The following is a 27,530-nucleotide window of genomic DNA, read 5'->3' as shown; positions in this document are numbered from 1 at the left end:
ACTGAATCACTGTGACATCTGCTAGGGAAACGAACACAAATCCATATCTGCATGTAGCAAATACACTGGCAAGGTTGCAAAGGGGGAAAGGAAAATAAGTGTCACTTTTCACACAAACTAGAGAATGACAGCTTGTCATATCCCTGAGTAAATACTAGCAGAAGTGAGAGGAAGAAAGATGCTTCTTCACCTTTTCCCCCCTCCATAGCATTACAAAGATACAGACTAAGAACAAAACTGTGGCTTCTTCTTCTCTGCCTACAGTAAAAATATCTGGACACTTTTCACCATCTGGGAATACTAACAATAATGGATCATATCTGCCATTTGCACAGGTTAGTAGAGTTCCCTGAGTTCAAGGGATCTGTGCCTCTTTCCTAACTGAAAGGCTAGTCCAACATGCCAGAGCTGGGGAAACAAGCTGGAAGAGCCCCAAAGAGTGAGGATGCAGAGCAACCTCCTTCAGGTCACTTATGGCAAAGATTTGCCCATTGCCTTGTCAGCAGCAAGGCACAATTTTATGATACAGAAGCAAGGGGTTTAATCATGACTTGCATACATGCAAAAATCATGATGTAATGTAGTACAACTCTTTTTATACAGACAAAAAAAAAAAAAAAAAAAATGACAAAACCTAGAAAAAGGATAAAGCTAGCTTGGATACCCCTGTATATCCTCAAGGACAGGAGTATGCTCATGGACTGAGAGAAAATCACCTTCTAGCAAGAGATCTCTTGGTTCCAAAACGTAACAGAGCTGCACCATAACACTGTGACCTCTCCTCCATTGCAGTCACACACAGAGGGCTGGAGATGAAGGCAGCACAGCAGAGCACACCTGAGGCTCAAATACCTAAGTCTCATGCAGGATGTGCAAGATGGATCTGACTCTTCACCCATAGAGGAAGCAGCAGCATCATTCTAAACTCCTTTTAAGCGAATACCTTTTACACAGGGTTACAGTAGCTGCAGCTTTTTTAGAAGGAAACAGGCTCTCTACCAAAAATACATAAATGGGTACAAAACCTCTGCATATCACACCTTCACCTGTAACAAATGCATTGCATTAACATTTAACAATAGTTCACTGCTGGAGCAGAGCAGAGCACCCTTTCATCAATTATGGCTTGTTTTCCAGTGGTCCTTCCCCACATCCAAAAGCCTGTGTTCAGACATCTCTCTTCAGACACTCTCTGATTCAAATGGCAAGATTATCATGACTGTAAAAAGGGTATCATTACAGTTTCTTTTTAAAGAGATGTACAACCTTCCGCCCACTCTTTCTTGTGCTTTTGCAGTGAGAATTTCTTCCTAATTGGTATCCAAGTGTGCAGTCAGATCAATTTCTCTTCAAAAAAGAGTGCTGCTTTTTATCCAGATGAAAACAGATACTACAGACTTCACTTAGAAGCCCTGATTTTAAAAATTACTGTAATCAGACTTTGATAGAACCACTCTGATAACAGATGTGTGACTAATGTGCTTCCTAATGTTATGATAATTCAACTACTAAATAAATAAATGGTTTAAAATAAAATTTTTAAAAAATGGAATTTGGACAGTGGCAATGAATGCCAAATTCAGAGTTCAAAAGTCTCCTCTGAAATGTTGTTAGTTTATATCCTCCTACTTCTCCACAATCCTGATCTTTAAAACTTAGGATAAAGGAAACTTTGAACTTTTGATCTGAATTTGCTTTTTCATGTAAGAAATAAACTTCAAGCTTTCAGGAGTCACGTATTTATAGTCTTGTCTCACAATAAAGAACATTGATTCTTCTAGTCAGTAGAAAAATAGAAACAGTTTCTCTTGAAAGCCACATTCCACAGTTTAAATTAAGAGCTGCCTGAGTCTGTAATACAACAGCCTGAACCAGCACTGCAAGAAGAAAAACAAAACAATGAAAGTGGGCTGCATTTTGGGAAGACAGCATAGAGCTGACATGGCACACAAAGCCTTATTTCTACACTCCTTGCTTACTTTCTTTTCTACTGGTGTCCAAATTGAGCTTTTATCCTTCTACTGCATGTGTTCCCTACTTTAAGGCCAACTGAGCAACTTTTCTTTGTAGGGACTTGAGGAACTCGAAGAAAGACTATAAAAGCTTTCTTGAGAGCTAAAGCTAAGTCATGCCAAGAGAGCAATCCCTACTATTTATACTGATTAGGAGTTTGAGCCTCACATTACGGTATGGTATGTTATATTAAGAGCCTTGAGTCAGGTAGAGATGCTTGGGAACACCAAGAAGAAGGGAGTCATGTCTGACTGCCTGAAGCTCTCAGCAGAGTCTCACACACAGGCTATGCTCTGCCTGAGAGCACGGAGAACAGAGCTGAAACCAAGAGAGCACAGCCAAGAAACTCCAGCCTCAAGGAAAACCAGAACCTACCTCCCTCTGTTTCTCTTCTCATATGCTAAGCTGACTGCAAGAGTGCCAAGATACATCCAGAGCTGCTTTACTCAGCATTTTCTTCTTTGTCTATGCCCTTGCAGCCATTCAGCCCCAGCTGGTCTCAGTGTCTAAGCTCAGAGGTACAAATCCACTAGTTAGCCTGTCCATCACTCTCTACTGCTGAATCCTTCTCTGCCTCAAGAAACTGAGGGTGGCACCTGCAGTTTAAGTTTTTCCAAACAGATTAATGAATGTAAGACACTACCATGCATTTCCCAGCCAGATTTATGAAAATCCTGTACTGTCCAGGTAACTCTAAAGAACAAAGCAAATGGTTTGGAGAACAGATAGCAGAAGCACTTACATTGTCTTGCACCACTGTTGACCTTTATGTCCATGTCATAGTAAGGATTCTCAACCAAATCAACTTTCTAGGCAATGATTTACTCTACCTGTGCTTCTCTGCTGGTTAAAGTTTCCACAGTTTTTGTTTTTTTGGAACCAAAGCAGAAGCCCACAGAAGCTATTCTGTGTTTTTTTCTCATACATGTCACAGATTAATTCAGACACAATTTTCCTCTCCTCAAATCTCTCTCTTCTTCTCTTCAATTGGGCTGTTCTTCCTCTCACACCTACTTTCTAAAGGGAACATGACCCAAAATTGGGAAAAAAGCCCTGGGATTTGATCTACAGAACACAGGTGCTTTCTTTGAACAAATACCTGTAAGCACCACTTGGCTAAAAGAAATTAGAACATTAGATTACAGTGAAGAGGTTTCCTCTCTTTCTGTGCAGCCAAACAAACCCGGCATCATTATATGTCAGCTCACAGACCAATTAATGCAATTTAGGATCTTCTTTAGACTACGAACTTGCTGAGATGGGAGCAAATGTTGAAGGGAAGAGGCTGAATGACATACTGAGCTGTATGTGAAGAGTGATGTGAAACTGTTTGAACTGACTAGTCAGCAGGATAGGATGACAGAGAAGGCTCTTACTGCTCATATAAGAAAAATAAAGTGAATTGTCTACATTTTTGTGAGGGCTTAACAGAAAAAGGAGAAAGTAAAAGCAAAAAATAAAAGAGAGATGTTGAATAAGGGTATAATAAAGTGCAATTAACTCCATGTCTTTTGTAGAGCAATTTGTTCCAACACATCCTTGACACAAATGAGGCACAGCAGGAGCAAGGCCAGTGGAGGAAGCAGTGCATTTTACAGAACATTTACCACAAGAACTTACCTATTATAAATTATAAATAAGAATACAGATGACTAAATCCTGGTAGTTTCAGCCCAAATTTGGATTCTGCTGTCCTAAGTACGATGTAAACATACAGGAAATCAAGCCTGCCCTCAAATATTTGCAGTCTAAAGACAATAAGCTAGAGAAGGAAGGAAAATGTTTATCACATACAGATAAGTGTTAGTTACATGGTAGCTTGCATCACTGAAGGGAGAAAGCCAGGCAAGTCAATTTAATTAAGGTTAGGAGAATAACTATGGAAAATGGGGAAAAGGGCTGGATATGAAATGACTTGTTGATGGCCTTGATTTCCTGGCTCAGAAATCACCCTGAGCCAAGCAGGCACAAAGGTCTGTCTTGTGCAGTCTGCTGGCTGCAACATGTACCCCTGTACAATGTGGGACTCTGCAGAGGAACCTCCCAAAAAGTGCAGCACTGCTCCCTTCCCAGTCATGCACACCCAGTGCTCCTCAGCATCCACACACTGAACAGCCCTGTTCACCCACAGCTTGCATCAGTAGAATAATGCAAGTGGAATATTCTACCTGCATTAGTAGAATATCTATTTCACCACTGTCTCTGAGAGGAGGACATGGAGGTGGTGACCCAGGCTGCCAAAGCGCTGCTCTGTGGAAACATTTGCTCCCCTTGCCATTTACTGTTCTTTGCATTTTCCGGTGAAATTTCTCAGAAATTGCTCAAGAAATCCCAAGTAGCGTCTTAAGGCCTTCAGGATGAGTATACTCCATAATACAAGGGAGCACCCATGGAGAACCTTCTGGCTTTCTCCCTGCCTGCACAGCTATTATCTTTTTTAATGAAAACGAGGACTGCAAGAGAGAGAAGGGGAAATGGTGCACAAACAAGTCTATCCCAGCATTCAGTCCTTTGAGGGCCATGCTGCAGGTCCAAGTCCCACAGTTTATCCAAGAAAGCAGTGTCCCAGCAATGCACAAAGTTAAAATGCATGTGTGCATTCTTTAGGCTTTCAGAACTTTCCTGGCCCACCAAGCTTAAAAACAATTTCAATTCTTCAAGCATTTTTCTTCCAGGTCATGAAAAATGCTCCCTTTCTAAATGCTTATTAAATTTCTTTGGGTTCATGTATGAAGTGGATAATTCTGGATTTTTGCCTTCTCTCAGAACAATGAGCAAATGGGTATCTATGCTGTTAGCTTCCCTATTGATTTTGTGATTCACAGTGTAATCAATTCGCCTGTATCTCCCCAGACTTCTGCCTCAGGGCAAGGAGAGCTATACTAGTGGTATGGGGCAGTGGGGCTATCTCTGGTGCTGTTACAAATACTGCTGATCTGTGAACACACACTCTCAATTTTTAAATTTTTTTTGCCTCTTTCTTCTCCAATGGCACATTCACCTGAGGAGGTCAGCAAGTAGCTAAGTCCCAGATTCCCATAACAATTAATATCCTCCCCACATCTGCATCCAGCAAGCTAATGGAGCCCACTCACAACTTACCAAGATTTTCAATTTGCATCCCTTACCACCATCACTTAGGCTGTATCTACTCTTCAGTCATATCAGCACTGTGTCTATGTTGATATTCCTGTATTTGTGGTTCATATCAGCTTGTGACTCACTGGCTAACTCTTTGCTAACATAACTCTGTGGTTTAGGAGGCATTTGCTTCAGCTGAAGCAGTATCTACTTTTCCTTTCCTCCTGAAGCTCACTGTCCTTCAGTCCAACCTATACTCTTTGCCTTCCACTAGCAAATAATACAACCCGTGGGTGTTTTTGCATCCTTCCTTCAAATGCTGTATTGTCTTGGGTAACAGTGTTTGCCAAAGTCTCTACATCAGCACATTTTGAGTTCTGGCATGCCTTTCTGCATGTTTTGTAGTTTTTAGATTTCATTTTCTAGTACCTCCACAGTACTGGACAGCTGTTCAACCTTCTTAAATTTCCTAAACCAGCCTGGGGATTTCCCTCTGCCTTGCAAATTATAATTGATCAATATAACTGGTCAGTTTTGCATTGCCAAGTAATAATGTTCTTTGATGGCTTTGTCTCAGACTCCACTCAGTATATGGCAATTCATCAGGGACCATGTTAACTCCCTTGATGGAAAAAGCTGGTGTCTCCGTTTGCATTTTCAATTTGTATTCACATATTAAAAACAGAACAAGAAAATGCACTCTTCACCTCTTATCTTTACTTGGTCACAATTCGAAAGTCTGAGACATACTGACTGATTCAGAATGGGAAGAAAGAAAAAGTCTTATGACTGTCTTCACATTTTGCTGGTACCCACTGTCTGCATAAAAGGCTTTTACAGTTGGCCTCTGCTTTTCCAGAGCGACGTCAGCTGTGGTGCCATTTTTAGCTGTGACATTTCCCCCACTCAGAATATTTTCTTAGTCCATTATACCCCGTGTACCATCTGCTACACAGTAGTCACACAGTGCCAAGAAGCCTGGTCACAGTCTGCTTTATTCAGTGGACGAGCCCTAATTGTTTAGCCTGGCACAATACGAGCCTCCACATAGCACAGCATCCCACTCCAACTGCTCGTGCCACGGCTTCTCTGGGGTACAACAATCCAGCACAGCCTCGGGGACAGCTGTGACCACCGATTAGTTCCAACATGGAACAGTCGTGCTTCCATTCACCTGCTGTGAAGACAGGAGGGAGCAGCCATGCTGCAGGACTCCAGATGCTCTTTGTTCTCAGCTTCACGCTGAGAACATGGCAGAAGAGAAGAGGCTGTGAGACTGGGAGCCAAGGAAAGCACTGCACATCCTGGATGCAAATTGTCTGAGTGATTCTACTGCCGTGTCTGGTGCTAAAGAGTGCTGGAGGGGTGGGGAACTGGAAGGCTGGGTTTATAGTGTTGTCCCTGGCTTTGTATTGGATGCTGCCTCAGTAAGTGAACCAGGACCATCTAACCTGTTGAACAAAGGGCAGATGCCAGCTTTTGTATCTCTCTTGCAGGCTGTACAGCTGTTGGGTCTGAACACCTTGGTTCCAGCACTGCAGAATGCAAACATTCAGTCTCATCCTTCTCCCCTATGAGCTGGCCACAGCTCCTCAAATCCACAGGCAGTGACACAGACCAACCTGGCAAGAGAAACACCACAGGATAACACCCAACACTCCTGCTCCACCTCTGTTTCAGTGTCTAGTGAAAAAAGACGCCAAGGCTGAACACAATCCTGACATAACTAGGGAAACCTCACAGTCCCACAGCTGTGACACCCCATCAGCCTTAACCCCATCAGTGTTAACCAAGAAGGGAAGACTTCTTGTGCTGCCCAAATACATGAGTACACTCTGAGCTGTGCTCTCTCTGGGTCTGCTGCTCTCTCAGCCTGTACAGACAAATGAATGTTTGATATGACAATGACACATTTTCTTTTTGATCACTAGGTATTTAGAGAGGAAGTGGTAGGCCAGATGCTACTTCTACATGGTGGAAATCAGGACAAGTTTGGTGGAAAGGGAAGGAAGAATAACAAAATAACCAGGAGTCCAGTACCACAGTATTAATACTCACTTGTTAACCCCTACTGTAGTTCCCAATCAAAGTAACCTTTCCTTGAAATGTCTTAAGGCCCAAATCTGTGATATGGTGTGGTCCCTCCATGAAAGTCAGTAGAAACTGATGGCAAAACTCAGCATTTTGTAGGATCAGACCCTTGATAACAAGTAAGATGGCTCTGAGCAAGAAAGCCCACTAGAAGCATTTAGTAGATAGGCATAGTGCTTGGAGAGGGGCCAGGAAAGGACTGTGCCTGAAAAGCTTCTCCTGGGCTGAACATACCTGCTACTGCCACTCACCACTGTCTTGGGAAGTAGGATAAAAAGCAGCTCTCAGTCAGTTCCTTTTCTGCCTATCATCCATTTGCTGGGAAGGAGCCATTTGGATACAGCCTCTGCACTTTGCTTGGTGGTAGTTTTCATTCATAGAAGCCTTTCCATTAAGTCACTTATTTTGAGGTAGGCAGATCCCACTCACTCGTGCAAAAGGCAAGGAGAAGCCAACTCTAAATAAAGAGAAGGGAAGGTGTAAGAAAGGCAAGGAGAGGAGCTATGTTCTTATAAATCAGTTTCTACAGTGACAGCTAATTAGCATTTATACTAATTCAAATATTTAATATCCAAAATAATTACTGTTGCATAAAATGCAGTTGAGGCAATTTTACATGCAGCTTATTAGCAGTAATGGATTATACTGAACAAGCCATGCTTAAAGTGAGATATAAAGCCAGCAATATGTAAATGTAATTTTATTCTATTCTTCCTCTTTCCCTTGAAATGAGAAGGGCTTGCCAGAGACAAAATGGGGATTACTAAAGTAGGACAAACTGTAAAATGGCAAACTAAACTGCAGCTGACTTCACACAGTAATTAATGAGAGAGATGCTGCCTCTCTGGTCATGTGCATCCTATGCATCTCTGCTTGAATGACTGCTCAACTGGAGAGCAGCTCGTCTATAAAACAGAAGAAGTGAGGAAAAATGGGAGCAGTTAACATAAACAGAGATTTGTCTAATATTTTTTGTGGAATTAAAGAAATATTGTATTACAGCACTGCATTTTGAAATTTGTATAAAGCACTGCAGTTTCTAAGGTATCAATATAGTGGGACACAAATGAAACAAACAAATAGCAAGTTGTCAATGCAACAAATTACTGCCTCGTGGGTAGACACAATTAGAATCCCAGCTGCCATTAACAGTAATAGTATTTCACCTTACTCTCCCTCACATTGTGCTAAGAACATTCCCTCTAATAACAAGTATTTCTGAGATGCAACTATATTTTCTTTGAAAAAAAAAAGTTTTTTTTTCTTTTTTTGATATCCAAGTGCTATTTAAGTAGACAACAAAAGAGGACTTGGCTGCATGCAAGAAAACACTCTTAATTGTCTGGTCTATAGTTAATCATTACCAGCTCTTCCTACCACCCTGTGGAAGATTTAGACAATTCAGTGCTGGGACTAAAAGGAAGGTAGCATTGATTGGTGGCTAGTGCCACCTTGTGAACAAAATCCCAAACACCCTTCCTTCACCCTTTTTACCAAACTACTTAAGCTGCAAAGTAGAGTAAAAAAAATAAAATCCAACTTTTGCACAAGTAAGTAACTTCATGATAAGATTTCCATATTTAGGGATAAAACATGAGACTAAACCTCCAACCATGCCAGACACGAGCTTGACAAAATAGAGACAGTCTAGAAAGAAGGTAAATATTTTACAGTATGGTCTATATCAGTGGTTCCTCTTTTCCCAACATCAAGGTTCAGCAAGTAGGGGCATGCATTAGATCTCCCATTCTAAAGTGGAAGCCCTTTTGCCATCCTAGAGGCACAAGCAGCTCTTAAGGAAGCCAGATGAATTTTCCCCTCAACTTTGACAGAAGGAGCCTTTTGCTGTGCCCATTTCTAATTTGGGAAAATACTTCCAGTTTTGTCCTTTTACCCAATCCTTTCCTTTTCAAGGTTGTATTGTGGTTAACTGTTCATCTCCTACACTTTAAAGACTTGATGTTTATAGCAGTAGGAAAAATAAATAGTAGGAAAATAAAATTTATAACTCACACCAAATGTAACTCCTGGTTTCTTATGAACCATTTCTTGTGGGGGGCTTCAACTTACCAGGTGTCTGCTGGAAAGACAATACAGCAGATAGGAAGCAGTGCAGGAGGTTCATGGAGTGTGTGGAAGGTAAATTCCCAACACAGCTGGCAAGGGAGCCAACCAGGGAAGGCACTGGACCTGCTGTTTGTGAACAGAGAGGGAGAGATGGGTGATATGATGGCTGGAGTTCATTTTAAGTAATCACAAAAAATGGTAAGAGTTTTCTATTCTCAGAGAGGGATGGGGATCAGCAGAATTACTAACTTGGATTTCCAGAGGGCAGATTTTGGCTTGTTTAGGAGACTGTTGATAAAAGTCCCTTGGGGAGCAGTCCTGAAAGGCAAAGAAGTCCAGGAAGGTTAGTCATGCTTCAAGAAGGAAATCATAAAGTTGCAGGTGCAGGCTGTCCCCACATGCATAAAGGAAAGCTGGAGTGGAAGAAGAGAAACCTGGCTGAACAGAGAACTTTGGCTGGATCTCAGTGGGGGAAAAAAGGAGGTTTATGTCTTTGGAAGAAGGGGAATGTCTCTCAGGCTGACTACAAGGCTATCTTGAAGTTATACAGGGAGAAAATCAGAAGGGTCAAAGCCCACTGAGAACTTATTCTGGATGCTACTGTAAAAGACAATCAAAATGTTCCTATAAATACATTAGCAACAAAAGGAGAGCTGAAGAGAATCTCCATTCTTTACTGGATGCAGGAGGAAACATAATGACAAAAGGTAAGAAAAAGGCTGACATACTTAATGCTGTCTTTGCTTCAGACTAACATTAAGACTAACGTTTAGTTGGTCTCCAGGTACCCACTGAAGTGGAAGACGGGGCCAGGGAGCAGAATGAAGATGCCATAATCCATGGGCAAATTGTCAGTGACTCATTACACCTGTGGAGCCAGCAGGACTAGGCAAGTGATCATCTCCCTGTCCTCAGCACCAGTGAGGTCACATCTTAAAACCTGTGTTCAGTTTTGGGCCCCCAAGAAAGACACTGAGGTGCTGGAGCATGTCCAGAGAAGAGCAGCAAAGCTGCTGAAGGGTCTGGAGCACAAGTTGTATGAGGAGCAGCTGGGAGGGCTGGGGGTATTTAGTCTGGAGAAAAGGAGGCTCAGGGCACACCTCATCACCCTCTACTACTGCCTGGAAGGAAGTTGCAGCCAGGTGGGGATCCGTCCCTTCTTCCAAGTAAAAAATGATAGTACAAGAGGAATTGACCTCAAGTTGTACCAGGGGATGTTTGGATATGAGGAAAAAATGTCATCAACAAAAGAATTATCAAGCACTAGAGCAGGCTGCTCAGGAAAGTAGTGGATTCACCATGCCTAGAAGTATTTTGGCATTTAAGGGCATGGTTTGGTGGTGGACTTGGCAGTGCTGGGTTAATATTTGGACTGAATGATCTTAAGAGTTTTTTTCAACCTAAACAATTTTATGATTCTTCAGTTTTTCACTCCGAGATCCTTCCTTTTTCCCTACAAGGCAGAAAGTGAGAATTAAGGCTTGAAGTCACCCAGGAAACCAACAGCAGGGCTGGGAATGGTACTCATCATTCAAATTGCAGTGACAAGTCATTCAGGAACCAGGTTTTCCATCATCAGAGCCAGTACCTCTCGTTAATAAAGGACCTGCTCTGTATCAAGACGGCTTGCTGGTTAGATACTGAAGCAAGTTATGGGAGATAATTTCTTCAGTTCCATTTTCACACTAACTTAAATTTGAAGTAGGGAAAATATCACTCTCTGTGTTTTACCACAAGGGGGAGGTGTCCTTTCTTCCTCTTCCATCTTGCAAAACTGAATGGTTACAATTTTTAGGACAAGGATTGTCTCTTACTCTCTGAGTCCACAGCACCTAGAAAAATGCTGTCTCATTCAAGGGGTCCCAGACATCACCACAACAAGTATGTAGTAAATATTTTTAAAGGGGTTTGTTCAATAGAATCCTTGTTGGAAGATGACGTGTTATTAGCATTTGGGCTCCATTCACCCTGGTTTCTGAGACTCTCCTGTCATACTGTACAATCTACAATTCCAGTAATTTATATTTCTTTCCAGTAATATATATTTATTTTTCTTTTGTAATATTTAAGACATGGACCATTAAAAATCAATAGCAATATAAAATTAGCTAAAGTAAGGATATATAATATAAAAGGTTCCAGGAACTGTCAAATCAAGCCACAAAAGAAAATTTCTCACACTTTTTATATTTATGCCTCATATTTTACTCATATTTATGAATGTAATCAGCAGTAACATATTCACAACTCTCTACATGGCTACATGAAACAAAAACCATATCATCACAGTAAGAGAGAGTTACACTACTGCTACCTATACTGCAAAACCATTTGAGTGTCACTGGAGCAGTTTGGTATTGCACATCTTCAGCTTTGTTTGGCATTTAAATATTAATAATGCCACTGTCGCAGCTACGGTTTTAATTGCACGCTGTTCGAATGTGTCAGGCACATTCAATCACCTCTCTTAAAATTTTTGAAAGATGATTTTTTCTTTTTCTTTTTATATTTTTTTTAGACAAGGATATTAATTTTTGGATTTTTTTTTTTTTACAGTACTACAAAATGCTGCCTGACACTGAACTTCCTGCCAAACAATAGGCTGGCGTGGCACATGAACAAACTATGTTGCTGCTAACATTAACAAAACAGTCTTGTTCCTTTATCAGTCATTCACAGGTAACCTTTTTTTTTTTTTTTACAGAAGTACTAATATATCTTAAGATCTGTTCCAACTGCAAAATCATTTTATCTCACTGATCTGCTATTGGTGATTGAATCAGGCAAAGATCTCCCATAAAGAAGTCTGTGAAAATGAAGTACAAACTGTGCATTATGGAATTGAGGCTAAAGCCCTCACTTGCTAAGCTTAGCCTCTCTTCAGCGGGCTTTTGAGAACACCTCTTAGGAGATGCCTGTGGTTGATGCTGCAGGGTCTGTATGTGGTATTTTCTTTTCCTTTAGGGTTTATGGGTTCTGGAACTTATAAAGTAGCTTGGAAAGGAACCCTTAAACCCAAGGGCAGGTTAGTATTTTGCATAGAGGTAAATATGTAAGAGGAAGATTTTTCACTATTTCTAAGATACATTCCGGCTCTGTATTAACTTGATTGTTTCAGTTTACTTTGAGGTGGGTTCTTGTCTCTTCTGAGTTTTATTTCTAACAGGCTTTTTCTTGGTCATTGTTTCCCAGCCAGGAAGAGGTTAAGAATGCACAGATAATTGCTGAGCCTTAATTTATTAACTTCTTTCAAAAACAAAAACAAAACCTGAAACTGTTACTGGAAGCTGATCCAAAGCCAGCAAATGTTTTTAGTGGCATACACAGCATGAAGCAAAGAAGGCATGTTACTGTATCAGGTGGCAAGTCCAAACATCTGCATATTCTAACTTTCAGTAAATGACTCAGATTCATCTGGTCAAGAGGTCACAGACGTGATGTCCCTTGAGGCCAGGTCCTGAAGGCCACAACCAAGCAGCCTCAAATTCCGGATGTGAGATCTGTGATTAGAGACTTCACCCAGATGGTCACAGCCAAATTTATGAAGTTGTACAGGATTTCAGAATATATTAGCTATACCTTCAGATATCTTTCTGAAGGTAGTTCTGAAAAAATGGTGGCGATGGTTTTGAGGCTTCTTCAAACTATTTTCATGTTCCCATGAAATTTAGTTTGCAATAAAATAGAACAGAACATTACTTACTTTGGGATGGAAACAAACCTCCTTTCCTCTCTCCTTATCTTCTCCCATCCTACTTTTGAATACTCTGGTTTTAGCAAAATAGCAAGAAAAATAGCAAGGTCTGTTATATTTTATTGAAAAGGCTTTTATTAGATGATAAAAATTCCAATTAAGTGTCCTATTTCCCACAAAAGTTTGAAGCCAAAGTTTGGGAAAACCCCCCCCAAAAAAGCACATGAATATCCGTAAATTTCAGATCCACAACAATCCCATATGTATGAAGATATCATTATCCCACTGAACAGCAGATTCTCTGCTGTACCAAGTTTACAACAACAATCCAAGGGTAAAGAGAAATGGGCTGTGGAAAAAAATTGGGTGGAGCCTAGACAGTAGGCAATTTGCCTTGTAATTTGCCTACTTTCCGACTTTTCCCTGTAACTACCTTCATTTATTTCCATCCTAAGTTCTCTGGATGCTACAGGCATCAGAAACCAGAGCTGCAGTTGATTGGTGCCATCTAACCTAAGACAGCACAGCAGCTCAAAGTGGGAACTGTGAAAAACCACTGAAGTGACAGGGAAGTATAAAGCTTCTTACAAGTCAATGGAGGAAAACAGAGGTGGAATTGTATTTTCAGTCACACAGCTGCCTTTTTAAATATTTCACATCATATATTTTTCAAGCACGCAAATTAAGCCCGAGTCTTTTACAAAGATCTTCAAGAGCAATCATATTTTCCAAGGATGAGGCCTAAAATTTGCTGGGAAAAAGGGTAAAATAGTCATAAATAGAATCATTTAAGTAGAAATACACAAAATCCCCATTCATTTGCAAGAATCACGTAGCCTTTTACTTGTGCCCTTGCCTTCCCTGATTTCACAGCACCCTGCCACTAACACAACGAATGGTGCACATCAGCCTAGGAAGTGGGAATGTAAAAGATTCTCCAATGGAACATCTTACCTAGCTAATAGCTTCTATCTTTGCAATGCCTCTGTGTGCCTCCCCACAGTGCAGACTCACCATCTGCCTTTGCTCTAATAAATGAACCCACATTACGAACACAGAGCACAAACATATTCATATCCTGAGCCTACAGCACCCAAGGGTCAGATACTTTTCTAGTATGTATAACTAGCAAATGTTTGAAATGGCTCCAAATCTTTCCTAATAACAATCACAACCAGTGAAAAATTCATCACAGCTATATTATGGTAAGGTAAAACTCCTTAAAAAATACTTATCTATTTTCACTAATTTTATTTCAGCAATATCTTTCCAATATAAAATTCTGCTTCCCACAGAGTCTTGCTTGTATTACTAATATCACACACAATCAGATGCCACCTTTCTGCCCCCTGAAACATCAGTCTAATTTTGGAGCCTGTAGGCTTCCATTTCCAAAATTTCACTTTTTAGATTAACACCTTATTTAATTATATGTCATCCCTGGTCTGTGAAACTCAGGGGTTTTTTTCCCCAGAAACTTAAATATAATCTTACTCTTTTTCCTTCACACATTGATGCTCAACACTGATATCCTCTCCAAATATATATATATATAATATATATATATATATATACACATATCTTTCAACTAACTCTTCCATAAAGCACTTCCTAATTTGTAATTTGTATCTCTCAGTATATTCTGATGTATGAACCATTCAACAGATCAAGCAAAAAGAATTATAAGAGGTGAGCATATAAATGACCTTTTTCAATTTCATATACCAGTTTTCTCCTAGGAGACCACAGCAGTATGTTTTACAGTTGAATGCTGATGCTTACAGCTGCTGGAGTTCCAGGTCCCACTTTTATAGCACTTGGTTTCATGGAAGCGATGCACAATCAACCATGGCCCTAGTATTATAGTAATTACTTAAATATTCTGCCCTTGGAACACAAGGAGCTTTCAGGTACCTGAAAGATGCACCTGAAATAGCTTTTTAGCCACCAAATGAACCACACAAAACCTGTGCTATCACCCTAAAGTTCATTTTTTTTTTTCTCAGTAGCGCATATTTCTAAGGAAAGAAAGCTCACCCATCCATGTAGTATAGACACAATATCTGTGGGGATTTCTGTTTAGTCATAACTTGTTGTCAGGCATCAGAAAACATCCAATTTGACAGAAGTTGTCTTTTGACAGAAAGGACACATGATGTCAGATAACTCAAAGACTTCATACTTCTGTAAATTTGATGAAAATAGATGACAGTCAGACCTTACTCATGTCCTCACTGAAGCACGGCTCATTAACATCATTCCTTAATACATGCAGTCCAGTTCCAGGAGGAGATATCAGCGAATCCCACACTGAAAAGTGGCATTTAGGATTCCCTGACTTCAGGAAAAGCCTTAATCCAAGTTCATACTTTATTAAACATCAGAGAATGTAAGCACAGGGCACCAAATAATTAAAAAAAAAAATCGGACTTTCTCAGTCCCATTACTTCAACAATCATGTGCTTCTATCCTAAACACTGCTCAGAACTGGGCGTTGGCATAAAGGAACTTACTCATTATGCTTGTCAAATAGAGCAGCTAGTTCACCTTAAGGGGAACAAAAAGCACGTGGACAGACACCTGAGTCATCTCAGCAGCCTCCATTGATTGCAGACAGCTTAAATCAAAGAACAATCGGGACATTTATTATAATCATGGCAGAGTAGCTTGCTTGTGAAAGGTGAGCATGATTCAGTGCATATATGCAGTGCATATATGCTTTTTTCAAGTAATTTAACACCATTATCCCTGATTACTCTGTCTCCCTGAGGACAGCTCTACACAGAATGGTTTGGGTTGAAAAGGTCCTTAAAGATCATCGAATTCCAATCTCCCTGCCGTGGCTGCTTAGAGCCCCATCCAGCCTGGCCTATGAACACTTCCAGGGGTGGAGCTTCTCCAGCTTCTCTGGGCATCCTATTCTGGGGCTTCACCGCCTCAACAGCAAAGAATTTCTTCCATATACCTAATCTAAATTGCCCCTCCTTCAGCCTGAACCAGTAACTCCTTGTCCTATCACTGTTCAAGTAAGGATACAAGGTACAGGTGTCGCTGGCATGTGCTGCTGGTGAGCTTACTTGAGCTTGGCACGGCTGAAGAGTTGGGGGAGTAGATCCACTTTACTCAGCACTGCAGCAACCACACGCACCCCATGAGTTGCTGTGTCTCACATGATGAGGCGAGGATTTCTTAAAGCTGACTCAACTTCCTCAAACTTTACCACAGTTACAAAAAAATTGCCATGATTTAAAGTCCACAAAAGCAGAGTCATAGAAACCAAATTAACCTTTCTGACCATTCATCTCAAAATAACATCTGCTTTATGAGAAACTACAGCAGAAGAACTTTCTGGCAGGGGCATTAATGCATGCTACTTTATTTTGCAGGTCTGACTGGAAATGAGACTGAATGAGATGAAGTTAGAAATATTGCCCTCCATTTAACATGCTGCTACGCAAAAAAGCGTACATAGAAATACTGAGGCTATAGCGACACACAAAAACATGTATTGTTCTGGCAATTGTTAGTTTAGTGTAAAAAGGAACTCAGTAGCTGTCTGCAGCTAAGTCTATTGGGCTGACTCAGGTCTTCTGATTAACATTTTTGATTCTTACCTACATCTCATTTCTTTTGGGGATGAACAGTTCATTGCACCTGCCTTTGCATATGATGACAAGCACACAGCGCCATGATAAGGCACCACTTAAGGCATTCCTTCAGTCTCATTTAAATGCTGTATACTTCAAAAGGACTAAGCCTCCAGTCCTGAAAGGCACTTAGAATTACAGGCTGCAAACACCTCTAAATCTCAGCAGAGTTCAGACTACATGTAGTCATTGCAAAACTGCTGCACAAAAGATGAACACGTGTTGATGAAAGCCACCAAATAATGTCTCAGATTAGAATAGTGCTGTCATTGTTCTATCACTTTTTAGCATAGCTTTTCATTTACTATAAATGTTACTAGATATTTATTACTAGCACGGCAAAAAGACCTAATGGGTAGCACAGCAAGGGCCAGCAATGCATAAATCTCTGGGATAATACTCTCCATAAAAAAAAAGGAGATGACACGTAATAACCCTCCTCAAAGAGTCATTAGGAGAATTGTGAGTGATTTAAGCATTTTTTCCTCTGCAGCCAAAGATTTGTGATCTCTTGCAAATTTATTTCTAACCGTATCAAGTGAATAAGACCTTCGGCAGGTCAGATTTGTTAAAAAAACCTGACTGGTTAACTTTGTAACATTAAGCTTCAGGCTGCAAAATTATTATTTCTTTCATTTCATGCACATACACCCAGTGTGAAGAACCTGGAAAAAAAAATCATTATATTATCTTATGTCATAAACAAAGGGAAAAAGTCACCTCTGCTCCACATCAGATGTGTATGACTGGGTCACCTAACAACACACATGGCTGGTGGAATGACAGCTTGAGTCAAGCAATCACATACTAATATATATATACAGCCAGAGATGAAATCCCTACTCGGAACAGGGCCACTCTCAAGGTCACGGATGCTCAAGGCCTCGGCCAGTCTTATTCCATGTATTCCCAAGAATGAAGGCTCCACAACTTCTTTGGGCCCTGCCCCAGTATTTGATCTCCCCTTAGTATTTCACTGGAATTTCCCCTGTTGCAAATTGTATATATGACACAGGATCAGCTCAGGCCATTGCACAAGTCACTGTGTACTTCCGGGCTTCCTCTGCTGCAGTGCAGCTGCTCAAAACACAGGTTTAAAGACTCAGGCATGACTTTGAAACTACATCATCCAAAAACACAGAAAAGGTCCTGCAGTGCAAAGTGCCACCGTGCAAAGAGCTGTAAGGAAAGGATCAAGTTCTTTCAAGTAGTTACATCTGCAGCAGCAACAGTACAGCGGCTTTTAGTGGCAGGAAGAGCAAAGACCAACACAGCTTTCCTGAGAGTGATGGAAAAGAATCAAGACCTCTGCCCAGGAAAGAAGCAGCTGACTACACTTCATATCAAAGAAAGTACTCCTGACTTGCTGATTTCAGTTTCAAACAGGAAACCGACTTGCAAAATTTCAAATATTTCTTCACACTAAGTGAAGAATGTCTTAAATTAATTAGGGATAAATACAACCTGATCCACTAACATGCTTCTTCAAGCATGAAGTCAGATAAATTAGGATCTTACTCATAATATAAACATTTGTTTTCACATCTAAATGCTGAGCAAATCAAAAAGATACCATTGTTAAAATGTTAAAGCAGCTTACACTGTACAGCTGAGTCTGTCTCATTCCTGTATCTGAGAAAGTACACTCAGAAGTCCTACAAATACTGAAAGTAAATGAAATATTCTAACTTTAACAAGCCTCAAAAATCACAAATGACAGGAAACACTGGATACTTATTTAAAAATAGTTTTTAATAAAAATGGAAGTTCATTTATATGATTTACCTGATCCTCCAACAATGTTGCACAGGTTTTATTTCAGAAGCAGGAATACAGAAGCTCAACAGATTGCTTGCATCACTAAACAGTCTTAAAATTCAGTTAGAAATAGCATTCATATTTTGCATCCTAGGATGGAAACCAACAAGAGGTCTAGGATGCTGTCATTTTTTGGCTCACCAGAAAGAGGAGCACACATCTTATGTGCTAGCTTCCATTTCAAACAAGCAATGCTGTTGCTAATCAGCAAGAACTTATGTCTCACTGAAAGGCTTTTTAAATTTGCTTTGAAGAAAAACTCTTGGAACACACAAGTCTTCTTTCCTGTTCACGGTTTCTCGCTGCACATATTCATTGACCACTTGCTCATATCCCTCAGCCTTGAAAAGCTGAGATAAGAACTCTGGAAGAGAATTTAAAAAAAATTTAAAAGGATGAAATATTATGTTTAATCTATTTTTAAAACACCAGACAGCATTTATATAAGCATATGTTCTTATGTGTTACAGCATGAAAATCACACAGGCCTTCAGATTCCAAGCTGTTCTATGTGGGCAGACTGCTGAATAAAAATCAATAACGATCTCCTTTAGAAACATCAACCTAAATGAAACAGGTTGTAAAACTGGGGCTTAAGCTAGTTATTCAGTTGAATTTCCAAAAATTGTCACATGTCTTATTTTTACTAAGCCTTGTCTTTCTCATTGTGACTGACACCAGTGCGTTTTCCCTTTGTGCAGCTGACCTTCGCTAGCTGAATACATCACTTAGCATAAATATTTCAAAGCTAATCCAGCTGCGCAGATGCACCTCTGCTCAGGGAAGAATAACGCCCTATGTTACATCCAATTGCTCAACAGAAAAATTCACAAAAAGGGAAAGAGGATATGGTGGTACCAAGACTCCACTAAGTTGAACTGAAAGTATTTTCCATAAACAAAGAAATTTTACTGAAAGCATATCTCCCTTAAAGAACATAGAAGCACCTCCAAACAGGGTGAGCTGTGCAGCAGGAAGGTCTGCTCATGCTATTGACTTGTCACGTTAATTAAAAATCATCATTTTTCCTTTCCTGCACCTCAATACACTTACTCAGGCAGCAATTTCACAGTAAATTTAAGATGTTCTAAACTTGTATTACTTGACAGAAAACAAAGACATTCCATTTTTCACTGCTCAGGGGGATTAGCTCCGTGAAACAGTGATCATGTGGTTACAGGAAGCACCATAAGAGATGGTGTGCTGAGGAAGATGAGACCACCCACTTTGGTGGCACTGTAAGTTTACATCAACCCAAGCCCACCATGGCTGTAGACACTGTGTGTGTATGTAAAATGTGGGACCCACACCAATAAAACATAAATAAACAGCACTCAATTGTGAGCCTATTGAAATCTCATTGTGAGGAAGTTGCACATATTTCGTAACACAAAACTACAACCACACACTCCTCTACAAATTTAGTATTATTTCAAACAGTAGAAGAATAGATTTTTTTTTTCCCATGGAAGAAGTTCTGTGTTGTTATCTGAGGCAGACATATTATAAATAAGTTTCATTCAAATCACCCCATGCAGCAATTACTTCGTGTACCAATGTAGTGCTAAAGAGACAAAAAATAGCAAAGGTTGCAACCTCTGCGGAAATGATGGAAGTCATGTCTCCAGTAACAAATGAATTCTCAAGCATTAAGCAATGCTTATACAAAAATATGTCAGATTAATGAGATCATAATGATTAAAAATGGGAGTAGAGGTGATCTGTGAAACAGTCACAGACCAACCCAAGGAAAAACAATTGCTGACATGAATGATATAAAATAAATTCTCTCTTTTCTCCTTCCTTCCTTCATCTTCCTCATCCCTACCTCAATTCTTCTCCCAAGGGAAACATGCAAACTAGCAAGGAACTTCTCATTCAGAAACTATTCTAAAACACAATAAAAATGAGATTTAAAATTCCACAGCTAGGTCAGTCTCTTATTTGTTCCCTTTAGCACCGATTCTCTTTGTAAGAGCTAATTGTTTAAAGAGAACTAAAAGTCACTCAATAAATAACAGTTCTAGAAATGCTTCAAAGAAGCTGTAGCACAGCCTGCATTATCTTAGATTTCATCATTGTCCTATGAAGAATAAGAGGAGCTCAGTCAAGTTTAATGGTTTTTATACATCAGAAGCAATTAGGTAATATGTTATGGCATAAAATATTAGTAACATTTACTTGGCTCCAAATCGGTCTCTTCAGTGTATTTTGCTTTAGACTAAGAACATAGAGCCCCACAGAAATAAATTCAGAGCTCTTATTACACAATGCTCTACAAGTGACAGGGGGGAGTAATGAGTTTAGCATGAGGAACTGGGAGTTAGAAGCTATAGACAAGCTATATTCCCAATCCATTGTGAAAGTCTAAGCAAATTCCTTCACTTCTCTGTATTCCAAATTCTCCACCAGTAAACTGCAATAACTACCCTTCCTCCTAAACCATTCTAAGCACTGAACAAAATGTAAATACTGTATCACATGGAAATGGTTTTTTGCATTGTCTTCACTAAAAAAACAAATCCTGGAAAACAGAGTGACCACAGCTACTCAGTGCTATACCAGCAGGATTTGTGCATGAGCTTGTCAGTGCTGCAGTCACAGTTCTGCTTTTAGAAGTCAATAAACCTCATCCTGCTCACCAGAAATAGCCCTGCACAAAGAATGATGCCAAAAGAACTGCTTACTTGCTTCATGAAGATGATCAATTCTCTTACTGAACACAGGTTTTTCCCCTTAGGTGACAAATACAAATGAAATTCAGCAAATTCAGAAACTGCTGCTCTTGGAGAATTACAGCATTTACAACAATCTTGGAAACAAGAAAATGCTCCACAAAGTTCTGCTAATCTAAATAACTGCTTTTTTTTCCCAAAAAGGATGGTAAATTAAACAAATCACAATTGAACAGTTCATCCACACAAAATAAAACTTCTATGGGCATGTTGGCAGTTCCCTGGAGAAGGTTTAAACAGAAGATTCACAGATAAGAAAGCACTCTACAGTATGACTTACCTTCAGTAAAAAAATATGATCTTGTCCCATCTTGTCTGACATAAAAGTTTTCCCCAAGTTTGCTGCCAGATTTAAACCTGAGCATTGCATGATCATACAGGCCATAGTCTCGGAACAGGACACACTTCCCTGGCTTTAACACCTGTCACATAATACACACATGCTTTAATAAGCTAAACAGATTCAGTCATTTATAGGTATATTTACTTGTGTACACATACAGACATAGGTAACTAAGACAAAGGTAGACTAACATAGCCAATACAACAGTGAGACAGATATCTGTATCTATATATAGCCGTAGATAGATGCAGATAGATACAGATACAATTAATTCCCTAACAAAAAGGTTGTGCAAAAATTGGATTGACTCTTAAAAATGTTTCCCCATGAACAAAAGACTACAAGTAGTTTTAGAATACCTATTTGAGTGCTGATCAGCTAAATTAGCAACACTTTTCAAACAGAGAGAAAAGAAGAAAACCTACAGTTTAACAAAAATTCCCATCAGGGCATTTTTTCTGTTGGCTAGTATTTTGTTTAGCACCTGCTTTTGTTTAATGGGTTAAAAATAAATTTTAGAAAATTGTGACAATTCTTTTTTCACAGGGGAAAGAAAAATGTTGCAGTATGTTGAGAAATAAATAAGAAATCATTTTAGGAAAATGCATCATGGATTTTTAAAAATTGCTTTTTGGTAAAGAAAGAGAGCTACAAAGAGTTTAAAATTTATAAGTACATGGTCATTGCCCATGCTGATTTTAGATATCTAAATATCTAAATATTTGTATGAGCTAAGAATCAATCCTGATTTTGGAAAACATTTGGAGATAGACAAAAAAAACCCTAATATTCCATTTTTAAACTACTGATAATAAGCCAAATAATATCAGAAAATACAAGACCCTTAACACATATGCAAACGTAAAAATATATGTTGACTGTTTTCCTCGGCAGTCAATATATGACATCTCAGGAAAATTCAGAACAATCACAATTCAGGTTGTTTAAACACCCTTTGGAAGGGCCTATCCTGGTCTATCAACTAACAAAGACATCTTAGGGGGGTGAGTGTCTCTAGATTAACATTAACTTCTGAACACTCCACTTTTAAATCACCACAGGTCAAATATGTTTAATAATAACAGCAGCATCCTAACTGCAGGCCACTGGATCTCTGGAAGTTAATTTTGGCTCACTATCATTCACATCTTATCAACACAGACATCTCTGCAATATATAAACATTATTCACAGCATACAACCCAAGTCACAGCTTTAAAATCATAGAGTGGCCTGGGATGGAAGGGGCCTGAAGGATAGCTGGTTCCAACACCCCTGCCATGGGCAGGGACAACTTCCACCAGATCAGGTTGCTCAAAGCCCCATCTATCCTGGCCTTGAACATTTCCAGGAGTAGGGCACCCACAACTTCTCTGGGCAACCTGTGCCAGCACCACCCTAAAGAATTTCTCCCTACTATCTGGTCTAAACCCACTCCCAGATTGAATTCTTTCCCCCCTCTCCTTGTCACTACATGCTCTTTCTTGCAAAAATCCCTCTCCATCTTTCCTGTAGACCCCTTTCAGGTACATGAAAGCCATATTTTACGTATCTTTTGTTACACTGATGGAATCAATTAGGCCTCAAACCAAACAATCTCATAATACAAGGAATAAAAAAAAAAAAAGGACATTGTAAAACATATTTTAGTCCTGCATACCCGGTGAACTAACAAAATACACCCATGGAATAAAATATGAAAAATCACCATTGTAAGACAGTAATTTTCTCAGAAAAAAAAAAATGTACTTTCAAGCTAAAAAGAGGGAAAGTGCTTTAAAGGCTGTAAAATCAGCTGGCTTTACCTTGTAAATGTTCCTCAGGACAAGATGCATTTTGTCAGGATGAATGGCAGAAAGCACAAATATAAGTGTGACAACATCTACAGAATCTGCTGGTATACTGTCTAGAAGATCATCTTTGGTAAGATCACACTGGAACACTTTACATCTTTCAGTACTATATAAGGCATTTTTCTGGGGAAATCAAAAGAGCAAGCTTTCACTGAAAATTAGCAGCATTTGTTGCTACAATAAAGTAAAAATCTTGTGAAATTAATCAGTAGAGAGACACAAAACACAGTGGCAAGAGAATATTAACTTCCAACATATTAACTTGGCAGCTACTGCAATCAGAAATTCTTTGCTGCTAACTCCTGCTAACTCCAGTAGTGAAACTATAACTAGTAGAGTAGTCTGTTCCATAAATATGAGGAGTGTGTATTAAGACAATTCAGAAAGCATACTATTTCTGTTTTACCCCTGCTTCTATTCTTTAAAGAATACATAAATACTATTGAAAGGAATTACATATTACAGGGTGATGAAGGTAAAGCTCTTGAGCTACAGGTAGACTGCAAACAGTTGGGGTTCCTGTCACATAATCCTCAGTTTTGCTGCTGACAAAAAAAAAAACTGGTCTTGGCAAAAAATAAATTCAGCTAGAGCTGTGGAGGCAGATGCCATTAAGTCATCCAAACCCCAGGATACACACTCAGCCCAGCCTCATCCTGGGGTGCAGCCAAAGCATCTCAGGGAGCTGCTGTCCTCTTGTTTTCCACAGGTATTTCTTCCCATCTTTCGCATGATAAATGCTGTCTGTGTCTTGTGGTTCTTGGTCACAATGCTTTCGATTAACAGATATATAGAAATCTACCTGTGATTACAAACTTAATAAAGACTTTCAAAGCCCAAAGCCCCCACCAGCCCTGCTGCAAGGCTCGACTATGGACTGCAACCTACTCTTAATCAGGTTACAAATTTCTTTAACAATAATTTTCCCAGCCTTGTTTTCAAGATGCTCCTTGAGACTGCCTCTAATAAGGGCAAGCTTCCATGACAAACAAATTTTGCTTGTACTGCACAGTCAGCAGAGACATAGTAATGCTTCCAAAAAGCACTGAGTTCATAAATCAGTCAAGTAACATACCATAATGCTCTAATTTGACACTGAAAAGCCAAGTCTTGAGCAGTGATTTGGCTTCTTACATAGGATCTCCAATGAAATGCATCAGTCTCAATTTTTTGGCAAAACATATTCTACCCTTCTTACAAAAAGGAAGGCAAAGAAGTCTGTTGTTACAGTCGTTTGTAATTTTAGAAGCTTCTAAAAAACACTCTAAAAGAAGTTCCAAGTATCACACCAACCTTCACATACTCAACAGCTCTAGGAGAGAAATCACAGGCATATGCAAAAATATTCAGATCTTCTTCTAAGAGTGGAAACAAGCAGTTCCCAACCCCGCAGCCTGCTTCCAGAATGGTCAGTTTTTGATCTGCAAACTGGGGAGGAAGCAATACAAGACAAAACATGTAATTTTTATTTTCTCATCATATGAGCAGAGGCACTGTTCAACCAGCATCTTAAAAGCTTAAATCAATTTTAATTACTGTTCTTCAAAAAACCCAAAGTAGACAGCCACTGCATAAACTGACACTCAAACACAGACATCCTGATCTCTGCAAAATTAGAAAACATTTTAGAACATATTAATATTTCTTCAGTCATCCACCCCTTAAGTAATCAACAGACTTGTACCATTTCTAGCTTGTTTTTCATTCGGCTATAAGGAACAATAGATACATCTGGCTAGTCCCCTTAACTGTGTTCAGCAATTAGTCTGCAATTCTGGATGCTTTTCTTTAAAGCAGTGTACTGAAGTGCACCAGCTTGCACACAGAGACAAGCTGTCTACTTGAGGACTCAAAAATCAAATATTCCAGACTTCATTTTCGGCATCCAGGATGCTATGAACAGCATCCCCATCCACTAAGGGCCAATTATAAACTCAAACTGAACTGATGCATCTGATTCTCAGAAGTTATCTCTGATATTAAAAGAAAATACACAGGGCACTGCAAACTTTACATACGTCAGCTCTTAACCAAATGGCTTTTTCTAAGCATTAACAACTCCCCTGGGAACAAGTGATAGGAAACAATCAATCCCATCTTTTACAGCAGAATTGTATAGCTCTCACCTCACGACATGCCTTTAACTCTTGAAACTCTCTGGTTGTCCAATGTCTGTCTTTGAAGAAGTTGGTGTGGTTTCTTTTGTAAAATAGATCCCAGTTCTTCTGTGCCTCTTTCTCCAGTTTCAGTTGTTTGAATTCAGACACCAAAACCTGATCTTTTGCCAATTTTTCCTCTTCTTCTGGACTAAGGACTCGAGCACTATGGCCTTTTTTTTGGAAAGCACCATCTTCAGTAGATGTTGTTACTATATTTAAGCAACTGGCTGACACCTTTTCTTGGAACATCCTAGATTCTTTCACGCAAACATAAACACCAAAGACCCAAGGATGATTTTTTATCTTTAGTGTGTGGTTCCATCACTTAACGTAGGTAAAATAAGTGAGGCTCTAGAAGCAGAATTAAAAATGAGAAATAATTACAGTATTCAATTTACTACAATTTTAGTGATCTGTCCTACCTGATGGACCTACATGTCACCAGATTTCTCTTCATTTCAGAAAATCTTCATCTAAACTAAGAACTGTAAAAAACATCACACTGATGTCAAAGTTAAAGTCGATACTTCAGAGTCTCCTAGTCTTCCCTGTGCATCCTAGAAAGCTGCCCAAAAACAAAAGGATGGTGCAGCTCTAACTTTTCACTAAAAAAGATTTGAGAGGGAAAGCAAGGGCTTTGTTTCTCATCAACCTCAGTTAGGACACCTCAGAAAAGAAAGGTAACTGAAGAACAGATGACATTTAGAAATCACATTAAAACTAATGAAACAAAGTGTATTCGTGTTAGCATTTCTCCTTCCTGCTCCCAGCTCTGTGAGAAAACACTGCTGAAAACAACAGCTTTTATAACACCACGTCACCTAAAAAAAAAAAAAAAAAAGAGAACAAAACCAATAATGTGGCCAAAATGCCCAGAGCTGCCCTGGCCTGTGCCAGCATTCATCCCACTGCCTCCTCCTGAAGATCCACATGGGTTTTAATAATCACAGGTGGTTTTATTTTCGGGAGTTAAGAGAAAGAGCTTCACACAGGCTGGGAAAGGACTCAAATATTTTCTCTGATGTTAAACTGGTTCTGACACCTGCCTTGTCATAAACATGGAGATCGTGGATAATGGAACATGCAAATGAAATCCTGCATGGCCCAGAAACTCCCAGGGAAGCCCAGGTAGCAAACACCCACTGCTCGTGTACTTCAGTGCCCAGCGCCAGGCACTGGTGTCAATTCACCAAAAAGGAAACGAGAAAAACATAGTAATACACACCCTAAAACAAACAAACAAGAGTAGAACTTCACTTGTGTATTTTATCCTATGATAAATTCCCTTCTGTGATACGTATCATGGATCGCATGTACATGTTATATATGCTATATATGATGCTATCACGATATATACATATCATGATGCAAACACAAGCGGAAGCGTGCAAATGAAAAAAAAAAGTACTGTCAGAATTTCGTCCAGTGTCACAGCCACCCCTTTTTCCTCCAAAAACAGAAGAGCCTCCTTTGAAAGGATGTCTCTTCAAGAGCATATCCTCAAAACAAACAAACAAAAACCTTATCAGCAAGATTTCTGCCGTATTTCCACATACGCCTCTGTTGTAGGCACGCTCCATTATTTCATCACAGAACGAGCGAGGGAAACAAACAAACAAACAAACAAACGCCGGCCCTTTCAGCGACGCATCCGCCGTGCTGGGAAGGCAGCGCGATGATAAACACGGTTGCAAGAGCCCTTGCTTAGGCTAAAGAGCCTTTTAGAGGTGTTTAATCCAGAGCTAAGACCACAAACATGTATCACCTCTGTGTGATCCCCTGGTCCCTCCATGCGGAACCAGCTTCCCTCTAGCAGCTCCCACCCTAGCGTGGCCGGGGCTCGGACACCCCGGCAGAGAAGGGAAGGGAAGGAAAGGTAAAGGAAGGGAAGGAAAGTCCCTCCTCCCCTGCCCTGCTCTGTCCTGCCGAGGGCGGGCAGCGCCGGGCTCCCACCTCCCCAGGGACCCTCCCCGGGGCAGCAGCCCCAGCCCGGCCCCGGGCCCCCGCCTCGCCCCGCCGTACCCGCCGCC

The 27,530-nt window shown here is 39.9% G+C and overlaps 1 protein-coding gene across 4 annotated transcripts; it reads right to left on the bottom strand.

Annotated features, from left to right (window-relative positions):
• Positions 1-18,390: 18,390 nt before the first annotated feature.
• On the bottom strand, positions 18,391-27,087 carry METTL6 (methyltransferase 6, tRNA N3-cytidine). Of its 4 annotated transcripts, XM_062509073.1 has the most exons (5): positions 25,468-27,087; positions 24,635-24,769; positions 23,294-23,464; positions 21,427-21,568; positions 18,391-18,775 (listed from the first exon to the last, which is right to left on the bottom strand). In XM_062509073.1, the coding sequence occupies exons 1-5, from the start codon at positions 25,747-25,749 to the stop codon at positions 18,627-18,629; spliced, it is 879 nt and encodes a 292-aa protein (XP_062365057.1). In that variant the 5' UTR covers positions 25,750-27,087; the 3' UTR covers positions 18,391-18,626. The 4 variants fall into 4 exon arrangements, with proteins under 4 accessions (XP_062365057.1, XP_062365081.1, XP_062365073.1 ...); XM_062509097.1 differs by lacking the exon at positions 21,427-21,568; XM_062509089.1 differs by lacking the exon at positions 23,294-23,464.
• Between the last annotated feature and the right edge of the window lie 443 nt (positions 27,088-27,530).

This window comes from Cinclus cinclus, chromosome 1 (genome assembly GCF_963662255.1).
Source record: "Cinclus cinclus chromosome 1, bCinCin1.1, whole genome shotgun sequence".
NCBI classification, from domain to species: domain Eukaryota; kingdom Metazoa; phylum Chordata; class Aves; order Passeriformes; family Cinclidae; genus Cinclus; species Cinclus cinclus.
This window is presented reverse-complemented; position numbering and strand designations above follow the sequence as displayed.

Bases quoted from the DNA above. Each gene is read 5' to 3' on its own strand.
- METTL6 (XM_062509073.1), bottom strand. From the start codon at position 25,749: ATGTTCCAAGAAAAGGTGTCAGCCAGTTGCTTAAATATAGTAACAACA. The intron at 23,465-24,634 runs GTTGGTGTGATA...TGATTTCCCCAG, and splicing joins GAGCTGTTGAGTATGTGAAG to AAAAATGCCTTATATAGTAC. The intron at 18,776-21,426 runs GTAAGTCATACT...ATTCTCTTCCAG, and splicing joins ATCATATTTTTTTACTGAAG to AGTTCTTATCTCAGCTTTTC.